Source organism: Peromyscus californicus, unplaced genomic scaffold, assembly GCF_007827085.1.
Source record: "Peromyscus californicus insignis strain IS unplaced genomic scaffold, ASM782708v3 Scaffold_2__1_contigs__length_46816999, whole genome shotgun sequence".
NCBI classification, from domain to species: domain Eukaryota; kingdom Metazoa; phylum Chordata; class Mammalia; order Rodentia; family Cricetidae; genus Peromyscus; species Peromyscus californicus.
The window spans coordinates 13,998,380-14,012,298 of record NW_026294540.1 but is presented as its reverse complement, the minus strand read 5'-3'; the positions used below and the strand labels follow the sequence as shown (position 1 = coordinate 14,012,298).

Here is a 13,919-nt window from a genome sequence, read left to right as displayed (position 1 = left end):
CTACTGATGTTTGACAGATGTGTCTCACACTTGGGAATTCAAGGGTTTATTTAGCCTACAAAAATATTTGGATTGCACAATGTGGATTGCTGTGTTTTAGAGGCTGTTGGGCCTTGGTCCAGGGGAAGCCTTTTCCTCTCTCTGGTTTTAATTAAGAAATACTTAAGATTCACCAGGTGGTGGTGGCTCATGCCTTTAATCCCAGCACTAGGGAGGCAAAGGCCAGCTGATCTCAGTGAGTTCAAGGCCAGCCTGCTCTACTGAGTGAGTTCCAGGACAACTAGGACTACACAGTGAAACCCTGTCTCAAACACGCACACGCACAAAATACTTGGTTTCCTTTGTTGAGTTTTTCCAAGGTCTTTACATTCTAGAATGCACATGTGTCTCACCATGGCCATGCTTCCACTGGACAGAAAAATAATGAGACCTTATTTTTGTAGCTTTCTCAAAAGGGGACAAATGAATGAAAATGGGCTGATGTAACACATAATCCCTTTACATTTACACAACACTTTTGAATTCACAAATTCATATAATCTCAAAACATCCCAGTGGAAGATGTGGTGGGGTGTGCATTTTTTAATGATGAAGCAGAAGTCCCCAGACCAGAATTTAGGGAAGAACGCAGGCCCATTAGTAATGGATACAGTCTTGAGACCTAGAGCTTCAGGTTTTTGTGTTCTCTTCTCCATGTACCTTGTATTTATTACTGATTTTTAAATGATAGTGTACTTTGTGAGCCCTCACTTATCTGTGACTGACTAAATTATTTGTTTAGCAAAATGTCTCTCAAAAATTGCTGCCAATTTAAGCCAGGCCTAGTATCTATTGGGGAGGTTGAAGGCAAGATAGCCCTATGCAACTTAATGAGATCTGTCTCAAACAATTAAACACTGAGTAGTGACAGGACAATTCCCGCTCACGTGAGGCCCTGCTTTCAGTCTACTACCACCAAAACCAAAACACCAAAATGATTCCTACTAACTTTGGTGAACAAACATAAAGATGATAATCGGAAAAGTTATAAATTTAGTTTCTGTTTAAACTGATTTTCTCTTGTTAATCAACTCTCATGGACAGTTGCTTCTATTTGGAAGACTGAATTTGAATGTATTTTAAAATATCAACAAGTTAGACCAGTGTCTCCCAGGTGTCAGTTTGGTAAGGGTTCCTCTGTGGATGCGTGCTTGTGATGGCTAACTCTGTCTGCTCTGCAGAGAGGACTAAAGGCTTTATATGATCTTGACGTAAATACGTTCCCAATGCTTACGTCAAAAAAGCACACAAGCCTCCTTGTGTCAGGAGCCGGTCTGTGGTTTAAATAAGAAGTGAAGGCAGGAGATGACCCTATTCCTCATGGTCATGGTACAGACTGGCAGGACTCCCCCACCGTCAGGTGAAGCAGTCACTGAGTAGTCAGTGTGAGAGCTCCAGCCCAGCTTGTGTAAGGTCCTGAGTCCCCTAGGAAAAGCCTTCTGTGGGATCTAAGGATCTCAAAGCTGCCCTGCCCCAAGTAGTACATTTAAATTGTAAGCTAAAGACGGGCGGGGTGGCTCAGTGGTAAGAGAGCTTGCCACCAAGCCTGACATCCTGAATTCTGTCCTTCAGACCTACATGATAGGAGGAAAGAACTGATGCCAGCAAGCTGTTCTTTGACCTCCACACCCATGGCACGCACACCTACCCACATGTACACAGTAAATGAAAGAGTCAGTGAATAAATACAACTTTAAATTATGAACCAAGCACGGTAGAATGTGCCTGCGACCCCAGCAATGGAGAGGTAGGAGGCCAAGCTGGCTCCAGGAGACTGTCGTAACGAGATCAGTGGCATCCTCCTGCATTTGCTTTGTGGTTCTGGTATCTGTAAGCATTGGATTGCAGGCAATATGGGGTGATCATTTTTCTCTGAATTTAAAACTGTTATCATTTGAAAACTTGGGTACAGATGGACATGCGTCTTTAAGAACAGGTTCCAGCCAGTGTATTGTCTCACAACTTTAATCCCAGCACTAGGGAGGCAGAGGCAGGAGAATCTTTCTGAGTTCAAGGCCAGCCTGGTCTACAGAGTGAGTTTCAGGCCAGTCAGGGCTACATAGTGACCCTGTCTCAAAACAAAAGACAAACAGGAGAGGGGCAAGCAGGTTTCCAGGGATCTAGCTGGGAAGGGGAGCTGTTCTAACTGCTGGAACTGGAGGCATCTGCCCTCCCTCCACAGCTGCCCAGGCTGATGCACACTGGGGAGCTAGCATGGCTCCCCTTTTGCTCTGGGCTTTTTAATGCCAAAGAAGGACAGCAAAGCCAAAGTTTTAGACGTGGGTTTATGGGGGGTGTAAATTCAACGGGTAGTACAGAGTGTCAGCCCCGTGAGGACCTTCTGAAGTGGCCGGCGCTGGCCAGCTCCCTGAGCTCCCGTGGGTGGTAACTGTCTGACTGTCTCCGAGCTTGCGCTGCTCACCAATGCTCACCTCACCCTCTCTTTTCCCTTTCCTACTCTTGCTTCCTTTGCTATATCTGTGTGTCTTTCATGGTAAGACTAAAGAAAGTCTATCCACGTTATAATCAATAAATCTCATATATTTTTAGTAAACCAAATCGTTGTATATATTTTTGGCTGCCTTTGTCCCTCTGTGTCTTGCTTTTGTTTTGTAAAATATCCTCAGCAATGTACACACACACACACACACACACATACACACACACACACACACACACACACACACTCACACTCTCACACACATTTCTTTTTGATATTGATATACAGCAAAGAACTTGGGTGCAAATTTAGTTCTCCTTACTGACCATGCATTTTTCTTCATGTTTCTAATATTTGGTTCTTACTATCTTGCATTTTAAAGCTCGCCCAGTAACACTTTAAGGTATTTGCTTCATTACTGGACTTTATTTCTTATGTAAGTAGTAAGAAAAGAATCTGAGCGACACATTCCCTTGGGGGGTTGGGACAAGAGTTTCTGGCCCTGAAGACCTTCTTACATCCTGTTAGCATCCCATCTTGGTATTGGTAGTATGAGGAAACCCTTCTAGCCAACATGGCTTAAACTGTTTGCCTCTCACACAACAGTAATGTTGGCACAGATGGTTTAATTCAGCCCCTCTTGGTTTGTGCAGAGGAATTAGGGCGTAGAAATTGCCTGAGAAGCCATCACTGAGGATCTGTCACAAAGATGAGCTGCCAAGCCTGTGTGCCCTGTCATCTGGTAGACCCCCTGCTTTCTTTCTTCCTCTTTCTTTTCTTTCTTTTTTCTTCCTTTAACATTTACTGTGTGTTGGGGGCGGGTGGGTGGATCTTACACCATGTGGATCCTCAGGCTCAAACTCATCAGGCTTGTGGCGGTGACTTCACCCACCGCTGAGCCGTCTCTTTCCTCAGCACGTGTCCTTTGGTTGATTTGTGTAGGAAACATCCTGTCGCCATCTTAGCCGTCTGCGTGGCTTGGGTTGTATGTAGACAGGATAGGCACGGAGTTTGAGTTGATGACCTTTCTGCTGGTTACTGGTGACTGTCGCTCCCAGATGCTAAGTGTCCATGGGATCTTAGCCAACTAGGTCTTTGGGCAGAGGAGAACCCCCATCTGTCTTCAGCAAACCCCAGTCCTGATAATTTTTAGTTAAAACTTCAAAAAAAAAATTATTTCAAATCTGAGTGCTACTTAAACAAAGCTCCAGAATTCATTTTTACAATAGAACAAAATATCAAACACGTTTCAGAGAAATCCAAAGAGCCCACATTTACTGTATCTTTGGGTAGCACCCGAACCTTACTTTCCACGTTGCAAAAATGCCTGCTCCTTCCTCCCACTCCAGAAGCCCTGCTTTAACTCTGAGATGGCCCCATGTCCTTTAATGCCACTGATGCCTCTTCCTTTCCAGTGTTTACTAATTCAGAGCACTTCTGTAAAGTCTCAGATTCTTCTCTTACTACTTCTCATTCTGGAGTGTAAAGGTCTAAGCCACACAACGAGATCAATACAACACGTTTATTTCCATCTTCGTGTAGAATTTCCGTTTACCATGAGCCATGAGAATTTTGTAATTCGTGTGCCGGATACCTTGGGTCTCACTAACCAGCCATTCCCTGTGCCATCTCTAACTCCATTCCCTATTCCCCCAGCTGATTTGAAAACAGACTCAATGCCACTTGCTCAGCCTCTCCCCACCTGCTTCTCATGGAATTGGCAGTGACTTGCTCCCTAGTGACAGACTCCTGCTGGCCACCTCCTCCTCCACTGATGCAGTGTCTGAGATTGTGTGGCCTGAGCGCTAGCCTGAGACACTTTTCTCTTGTTTTATTTTCCCTAAAGTAATTTGGCGACACAGATCTGTTTATTGAAAATTAAGAACTTTTTTATTTTCAAAACTGGTCTTAGGTTTACAGAAGCATTATAAAGGTGGCGCAGCCAGTTCATTTCCCTAGTCAGCTGTCCCACTGTGAACATGTCACATAGCCTCAGTACCAGTACCCAGACCACAAAGTCACCACTACTCAGCCCTCTGCAGATGTCCATCAGTCATTTTTCTCATCCAGGGTCCAAGCTAGGAAATGCCATTGTACTCGTGTGGTTCTGTCTGCTTAGTCTCTTCAGACCTCTGACAGTCCCTCACTAAGTCATGCCTTTCATGACCTCAGCATGTTTGTGCTTCACAGCACAGCCTAAAAAAAAAAAACGCCTGCACATCATACATGTACACACCCTCCCCGCCCTCCTTGGGGCTGACTTCCTTGTGTCTTGCCCGGCCTCCATGTGTCCCCCTCATCCTTTGCTCTCTCCGCCTGGACTCCACCAGGGACAATGTCCCCAGAGGCCTCTCCCGCCCCCTAGTGAGCCAGCAGAGAGCAGGAGCGAGGCTCTGTGAACCGCCTCACTTCTGTTTTCCCCCCAGCCTTCCTGCAGCTCAGTTCTAGAAGCAGCCCAGTGCCTTCTTCAGATTGGTTGAAAAGCAGTTATTTTTCAGTTTGAATAATAATAATCTTTGCTACTGTTTTGGCTCACACAATCTTAAAAACACAACCTCAGAACTTACTAAGAAGTTACTGAAATTAGTGAGAACCAACTGATATTTCCAGCATCAAACTGCTCTGCATGACATCTGTATAATTGCTTTGCATGTATGTATTTTAATTGTCATTGCTTGGTAATTATTTATTCCAGAAGTAACAATATTCAACGTGGGGTTCTATTTTGCTGTAATTTTTTTAGGGGGGTGCGACAGTTTTTTAAAAATCTCCATCTTCCAACAGTATTAACTTGTCTTTTTGAGTTCAAATGGACACAATGACATGCGGGTTCTGCATGTCTGTGCATAGCTAAACCTTTTCTCCCTCGCAGTAAGTAAAATTCACAGGCATAACAGCCTTGATCCCTATGCAACTCCCCCGTTCCACCTCTTTTCCAATGTCGACTGAAGTTACTCTCAAGTCTGTTCTGAACAGTTGCTTGCTGACCGTTGACTTCTGGACCTCTTTTAACTCTCTGGTCTCTTAGAGAATCCGAGTACATAAAGGACGCTGATGAAGAGAAAGCTGCTTTGCAGAAATCCATCAGTCTCACCAGTGCCTTACTCACAGAGAAGGACGCAGAGCTGGAGAAGCTGAGGAATGAGGTAGGGTGCTGTGGGGGATGGTCCCCAGGGGATGGTCCCCCGGCCACAGTGTGCCGCTCCTCCCAGCCTGAGCCCAGCCTGTGTGTCGCAGGTCACGGTGCTCCGGGGAGAGACCGCCTCTGCCAAGTCCCTGCATTCAGTTGTGCAGACGCTGGAGTCTGAGAAGGTGAAGCTTGAACTCAAGGTCAAGAACTTGGAGCTTCAACTCAAGGAGAACAAGAGGCAGCTCAGCAGCTCCTCAGGTACAAGGATGCCTACACGTGTTCCAGGACACCCCTCCACCTCCTCCTCACCCCTCTCTCCTCCCATTGCCACACTGTGCCTCCACCGGTAGAGGTACCCTTCCAGTGTGCTGCCCAGCTGCCCCTCACCTCTACCCCCACGCCACCATCCTGCCCCCAGCTCTCCCACAGTTGAGTCAAACACGGGCTAGTCCCAAGTGTGCTTGGCGTTGGGTCTTCTCATGCTGTCTACCTGCTGTGACACAGGGAAGGCAGTGTGTGACAGCTGCCGTCACACCAGCAGCCATGAGGTCCAAAGTGCGAGGCAGCGAAGGAGAGCAGAGATCGCTGCAGCCTTAAAACACAGGCGCCAGTCCCCAGAGCTGGCCATCTCGAGAGCATCCCTGAAGGGACGGGGCTAGCGTCTGAGACCCAGTAGCGGCCAGAGAGCAGGCAGGGACTTCTCCGAGTTCTCCTCTCCTCGGGGACACTTGACAGTGAGCATCCCATGGCAGCCCATCAGTGTTTGCAGCGAACCCTCTGATTGTTCTTGTTCTCGTGTTTTTAATATAAGGTAACACTGACACCCAGGCGGAAGAGGACGAGAGAGCCCAGGAGAGTCAGGTAATGCTCCTCCAGTAGCGCTCCTGTTGTCCCCTGTTCTTGTCATTAGAGAGAGAGCGTAATGCATTGCTATGGACTACGTGCTGGAAGTTCCTCAGGGTGTCCAGTAGGAAGGTTTCCAGTCCCTGCCGTTCAGTCCCACAGTCCCGGTGCTTACCCACGTCTTAGCTTTGCAGATTTAATGGACAGCTAGATATGGTATGTGACAGCACATGCCTCTGGCTCGAGCACTGGAAGGCTGAGATGGGAGGGTCATTGGAACCATGGGGTTTGAGACCAGCCTATGTGACAAGGCAAGAGCCCTATCTCCAACACACACACTCAATATAAATAAACAATCTCCTCTAATTTTTTTCCTTTCTTTTTTCTTTTTTTGAGAGAGGGTTTCTGTGTGTAGCCCTAGCTGTCCTGGAACTCACTCTATAGACCAGGCTGTCCTCAAACTCATAATCCACCTGCCTCTGCCTCCCAAGTGCTGGGATTAAAAGCATGTGCTGCTGCAACCCAGCTTTTTTTTTTTGAGTCAGGGTTTCATGTAGGTCTAATTGTCCTTAAACAAGGTGCTTCTCCTGCCCCACCTCCCAATTGCTGGATCACAGGTGTGCGACACCAGCACACCTCTCCAGTTTTGTTTTGTTTTGTTAGACATCAGTTGCAGCATACCACATAAAGTACTCTGTGCTTATCGTTTCTTTAGCTGTATAGTATTCCGTTGTTTGGGTGTACCATAATTTAGTCAGTACCCTTTTGGTGGCAGGACACTGTGATCCTTCTAAGCTTGTGGTTGTGTTTTATAAATAGTGCTGCAAGGAATTACCTGGAATAGCTATCATACTCCCACTGACTCAGAATTAGCATTGTCTCTTAGTGCGTCTCACAGGCATAGTGCAGAATTAACATTGTTTTCTCCCCTCTTCCTTTCTGCTTCCGTTTGTTTCTGCTGCTGCCGAACTTTTCTTCCCACCAGCAAATGGTTTGTTTCACGCTTCCTTATTTGTGTGCGCATGTATATGTGGCTGTGTGTGTGGTTTCCTTGTCCTTATTTGTGTGCGCATGTACGTGTGGTTGTGTATGTGGTTTCCTTGTCCTTATTTGTGTGCGCATGTACGTGTGGTTGTGTGTATGGTTTCCTTGTCCTTATTTGTGTGCGCATGTACTTGTGGTTGTGTGTGTGGTTTCCTTGTCCTTATTTGTGTGCGCATGTACGTGTGGTTGTGTGTGTGGTTTCCTTGTTCTTACAATGGAGTTCCTAACAGAATGACTTAGAAGATGCCACTTGAAAGACAGGTGTGGGGCTGGAGAGATGGCTCAGTGGCTAAGCGCGGTGGTTCCTCTTACAGAAGACCAGGGTCAGTTCCCAGAACGCACATGGTGGTCCACACATCCTTAACTCCAGTTCAGGGAATCCAGTGACCCCTGCTGACCTCCACAGGCCACAGACGCAACACTCACACACATAAAATAAATCTAGAATAAAAAAGGAAGTCGGGTGTGGTAGCACACCCATGTAGTCCCAGCACTCCAGAGGCAGAGACAAGAAGATCTCTATTAGTTTGAGGCTGGCTACAATGTGGAGACCCTGTCTTTAAAAAAAAAAAAAAAGTAAAGAAAGGAAGTTCCAGGCCATCCTCTGCTACAAAGTGAATTGGGTTTGGTTTTATTTTTTTGTTTGTTTCAAATAGGGACTAACTTGTTTGGACCAGGCTGGCTTCAAAGTAACAGGGGGCAGCCTGCCTCTGCCTCCCGAGTGCTGGTATTAAAGGTGTGCGTCATTCCCAATTTATGTAGTGAGCTTAAGGCCAGTCTGAGATACATAGCAAAGTCTATCTTAAAAAAAAAAAGGAATAGGTAAAGTGTGTGTGTGTGTGTGTGTGTGTGTGTGTGTGTGTGTGTGTGTGTGTTGAGAGAAGGAAATTTCAATTTAGAGAAATAAAACCTGTTACTTTGTAAAAGAAGGAAGAATGTTTTGTTTTTAGAGTACCCTTGGTTCAGAAGGACATGAGTGTTCAGGACATGGTACCTTCTGACAGTCACTCTGTTGTCCTTGCTGTCCAGCTCTTCTTGGAACAGATGCCCTTCCTGTGTGTCAAGCATGTCACAGCTCTCCTCCACAGAAAGGGAGTGTGGCTTCTCTGTGAAGCCTGCACCTTCCCTGAAGAGGCTCTGCTGCCCTGTCCCTTTGCTGAGCAGTCAGGTGACCTGAAGAAAGGTTCCATTATCGCTTTTCCAAATCTACATAACAGAAAAGTCCTGAGTCAGTTCTAGAATATAGACAGTTTTTTTTTTTTAAGATTTATTTATTTATTGTGTAGACAGCATGTATGACTGCAGGTCAGAAGAGGGCACCAGATCTCATTACAGATGGTTGTGAGCCACCATGTGGTTGCTGGGAATTGAACTCAGGACCTCTGGAAGAGCAGTCAGTGCTCTTAACCTCTGAGCCATCTCTCCAGCCCTAGAATATAGACAGTTTTAATGCTTATTTATTGGTTGATTTATTCATGACTCCAGGCAATGAACCCAGGACCTCATACATACCAGGCAGAGCTCTGCCACTGAACTGTATTTTCAGCCCTGGATTCACACACACACACACACACACACACACACACACACACACACACACACACACACACACACACACGAAAGAAAAATAAACCATGCCTGTGTATTCAGAAACGTGAAATTATGACTGTGGACAGAATAGGTGTTTTGTTTTGGTGAAAAACATCAGTAGCATTTCACCAATCCACAGATTAGTGATTTAAGTGTAATGTCATTTGTCTGAATGACAAGTAAGGTTTATCCATTCACAGCTTCAGATTCGATGACATGAATTTGTGTGTGTGTGTGTGTGTGTGTGTGTGTGTGTGATACATACAGAATGGTTCCTTAGTAGCGAACACTGAGAGATGGGAAAGGGAAGAAAGAAACCCCCTTGCCCCCTCCCCCAGCTATGATCTCATTCCGGCTAGCTGTAGTTTGTCCTGCACCCTCAGCATGCCTGTTCCCTGGGGAGACTGGAAAGCACAGGCTCTGTAGCAGGCACATTTGGTCCTGCTGTGACACATGCTTGCAGCTGTAGTGTGAGCCCACTCTCCCTAACTTCTAGACTCCAGCTGCATGTGGCTTAGGCATTTACATCCCTCACTCTTTCTTTTCTTTCTTTTTTTCCCCCCGCTTTTAAAAAATCAGATTGATTTCCTCAATTCAGTAATAGTGGACCTTCAGAGAAAGAATGAAGATCTCAAGATGAAGGTGGAGATGATGTCTGAAGCTGCGCTGAATGGCAACGGAGACGACCTCAATAGTTACGACAGGTACGACAGAGCTCAGTCCCTCGGCAGAGATCCGAGTGTCAGTGTCAGATAAGAAGCAGCGGCTGCTGTGGGCCCACTCTGCCAGGACAAACCACTGTGCATCTGGCAAGAGTGAAAGAGCGTGGCAGTCCAGCCTGCTCATTTTATTAGACTGCTAGTGTGTGTGAACATTCTGCCTGCTTGTGTATATGTACTGCATGTGTGCTTGGTGCCCTTGGAGGCCAGAACAGGAGATCAGATGCCCTGGAACCGTAGTTACAATTGTGAGCCACCACGTGGGTGCTGGGAACTCTGTTCTTAACCACTCAGCCATCTCTTCAGCCTAAGGTGCACATTGTACAAAGCTTTGTCCTGGCTTCCCTGGAAACCCCCAATGTGGCTGTCATGGGTCCCTGCATGGTTGTAGAATCTCTGTTAGTACTTTGACCTCCAGCATTTCTTCTGACCAACGTCCTGGTTTCCTGTGTTGACATTTGTAGCGATGAGCCGGAGAAACAATCCAAGAAGAAACCCCGCCTCTTCTGTGACATTTGTGACTGCTTTGACCTCCATGACACAGAGGACTGCCCCACCCAGGCACAGATGTCGGAAGACCCTCCGCATTCCACGCACCATGGCAGCCGGAGCGAGGAACGGCCGTACTGTGAGATCTGTGAGATGTTTGGGCACTGGGCAACCAACTGCAATGACGACGAGACCTTCTGAGGGGCCTCGAGGGCGGGAACGGGCTCCCGCAGACTCGGCGTCTCGGCGGCTTCCCACCAGCGTTGTGTGCAACTTCAGAAGAACTCGTTATTTTTTGAAAATATTTTGATCTTCAACACATTTCCCCTCATAAGTTCAAATAATAAATGTTTGGTAGGTGGGCTTTCACTTCCATCTTCATTTTCTGGATTTTTAAGATTTAAGACTTTGCACCAGGTGCCATTACTTTTTTGTTCCTAGAGAAACATCGTGGGACAAGCTGGACCCTGACAATACCTTATTTAAGAAACTTTAAATTATGTCGTTATTTCTCATATTTGCACTAAAATATTTCCTGGCTACATCTGTATATTTAGGGTTTTTGTTGTATTATTGTTGTTGTTGTTGTTGTTACGCTTTGACACTGGAATGAGTTGCAAAAAAAATGTGCCACTTTGCATTTTCATGTACTCATTTAAATAATTTCATTCCTAAATATCCAAGCTCTCCGCACTACCTGCTCTCAGTAGTGCCTTTTCCCAGGCTTGACAATACACAGGTGTGACTCTAAATCATGAAACAGAGAAAAGGGAGGGGAAGCCCCAAACTGCTGTGGGGACATTTTATAATCTATATGCTGCACCCATGAACTCAACAGTGGTGTTTTCTTCATTGGTTTTACATAATTTCACCTCTATATATTATATGTGTATATATATATATTTTTAAAAATCTATATTTTGGGAAAAAAAGTATATACAGTATGTCTTTTCAGATTTTTTTACTTTTATGAAAAAGAAAACACCTGAAAGGCTCATCAGGATGTGACTGACTAGGCCAGGAACAGCCTCTGTGGCTTCCTAACTGTTGTCTCCATCCGTGTGTCGTTCCTTACCCAGATGTGAGCAGCTGGAAGAGCTGCCTCCAGCTGTTTGGTTTTGTTTCCCTTCTTCTGCAGACAACCCCGGTAGTGGACTAAGCCACTGCAGCAGCTAAACTAACTGATCTACAGCCCTCCTTTATACGTTTGTGGGTTTTTTTTTTTTACTGTATTTTTTAATGAATGTACGATGAGAAATTCAACATGAATAATTTTGAATTTTCTTATCACAAAAAGATAAAACGAAGGACCTCAACATACAAAAGAGTTTATCAGCCAGTCTGAGTCTGTCTTCACTTGAATGTTTGAGAATATGTAAAAAGGAATTAAATGCCCCTTCCTGTGGCATGCATGATAAGAACTTCTGTCTTTGTATATATGAGCCTTTGCCATACTCCCCCTCAAGATTATCCACGGCGTTTGACGAGTGAACATTAAACAAATCTGTTACCAGTTGACATTTTTGGTCAATAAAACCACAGGAAATTATTTCACAAACAAAATATGTAAAGCAGTATTAAAATCTGAGTTATGTATCTACTTTAATAAATAGGTTCTGTTGTTTTGTTTTTCTGCCAGCGGTAGCAAACGCATATTCTTGGGATTATTTGTCTTTTTTTTCTTTAAGTAAGAAAGCTCTTTGAAGTGAGTGGCGGTGGTGCACGCCTTTAATCCCAGGACTCGGGAGGCAGAGGCAGGCGGATCTCTGTGAGTTTGAGGCCAGCCTGGCCTGCATGGTGGGTTTCAGGACAGCCAGGGCCACACAGAGAAACCCTGTCTAGGAAAAAAAAAAAAGCCCTTTAGATCCAAAAGGCAGTCTCTTGCCCCCACAACCACCACCACCACTAAGCCATGCTGACAGCTTTGAAAACACATCTTTCACTTCAATAAAACAACTCGCTAAATAACTATAAGAGATTGGTGTGTCCAGCTGGACCCTTTGGAGGCAGAGACATAAGGGTTAGAAACTCAAGGCCATCCTTGTCTACATAACAATTTAGAGGCCAGCCTGAGCTACATAAGACCCTGTCTAAAAAGAGAAAGAGAAACAAACCTGGTATGTCCTGAATGTTAGGCCTTGGAAGTTATTGATGGAGTTGCTTATAAGAATGTCAGCAATGTTAGCTGGGTGGTGGGGGCATACACTGTTGATCCCAGCACTTGAGAGACAGAGGCAGGTGGATATCTGAGTTCAAAGCCAGCCTGGTCAACAGAGTGTGTTCCAGGATAGCCAGGTCTACACAGAGAGACCCTGACTCGACAAACAACAAAAATGTCAGCAGGAGTCAGTGTTAACAGTGCTGGCCCAACATGCACAAGACCTGAGTTCAATCCTTAGCACCACACACAAATGCCAACAGCAGCATCCTGAGATTCATGGATTTGGACATTAGGAATGGTGTAGCTTGCTTGGGAATGATGCTGCCCATCACTGAAACAAGGAAAAGATACCTAATCCCTGCACTGGGGAGGTAGAGGCAGGAGGATCAGAAGTTCAAGGTCTTTCTTGGCCATATAGCAAGTTTGAGGCTAGCCTGGGCTACATGAGAGACAACCTGTCTGGGAAGAAAAGAAGCTGGGGAGATAGCTCAGTCGGGATATGGGTTTGTTCCCAGAACCCACCAAGTTGAGCATGGTGGCACACACTTGTAATCCTAGAACAGGGGAGATAGATAGGCAGGCCGCTAGGGGCTAGCTGACCAGCTGGCCTAACCTATTTATGTTTTAAGTCAATGAAAGAATTTTACAAAGGTTGATGGCACCTTAAGAATGACACCTGAGGTTGTCCTCTGTCCTGAGCATGCCCTGCGTGTGCACACACAAATACCAGGTGCTAGTAGGCTTTGGTCTATACGGTACCACTGTTAACAAGAAGATAGGATGCTGCACGCTGAGGCGATGTAGTGGATTTTGGGAACTGGGGAGACAGGTGGAGACATCCTGACTGAGGCTGGTAGTTGGACAAGAGTTCAAACCCAGCCTGGACTATACGATGAGACCCTGTCTCAAGGTAGGGGCAGGGTATACAAAGATTGAAAATGATTCCAACTCAAGAGTGAGAGGGTCCTAGACCATACAACCTCTTGGAAGGATCCTGGGCTTCCAAGTGACTTCATGAAACACCACCAACTGATTCTGTTCGCACCAGAACATGAGAGACACATTTTTTTTCTTTTTAAAGAAGAATCAAAATAAGTCATGTGAGGTATCCATCTGTCACTTTAGTACTTAGTAGGTGGCTCAAGAATTCAAGGTTATCCTCAGCTCCATAATGAGTTCAACACCAGCCTAGACTACATGAGGCCCTGTTAGGAGCTGGAAAGAAATAACTGATCTTAATCTGAAAGCATTTTGTGAACCATTGAGAAATTAAATGTTGTGGGTAATCCACTGATTTATCACAGCATATTAAAAAAAAAAAAAAAAAGTGGGCTGGGCGGCGGTGGTGCATACCTTTAATCCCAGCACTCGGGAGGCATAGCCAGGCGGATCTCTGTGAGTTCGAGGCCAGCCTGGTCTATAGAGGGAGATCGAAGACAGGCACCAAAACTACACAGAGAAACT

The 13,919-nt window shown here is 45.6% G+C and overlaps 1 protein-coding gene across 4 annotated transcripts in view; it reads left to right on the top strand.

The window, feature by feature from the left end:
- Clip1 (CAP-Gly domain containing linker protein 1) overlaps positions 1-11,932 on the top strand; it is a 117,265-nt gene extending 105,333 nt beyond the window's left edge. For all 4 annotated transcript variants that reach the window (XM_052755399.1, XM_052755396.1, XM_052755398.1 and 1 more), the window contains 5 exons: positions 5,508-5,625; positions 5,717-5,867; positions 6,421-6,470; positions 9,666-9,790; positions 10,270-11,932. In XM_052755399.1, the coding sequence (XP_052611359.1) occupies positions 5,508-5,625; positions 5,717-5,867; positions 6,421-6,470; positions 9,666-9,790; positions 10,270-10,495 (670 nt within the window). In that variant the 3' untranslated portion in view covers positions 10,496-11,932. The remainder of the gene's footprint in view (positions 1-5,507; positions 5,626-5,716; positions 5,868-6,420; positions 6,471-9,665; positions 9,791-10,269) is intronic.
- The last annotated feature ends 1,987 nt before the right edge of the window (positions 11,933-13,919 follow it).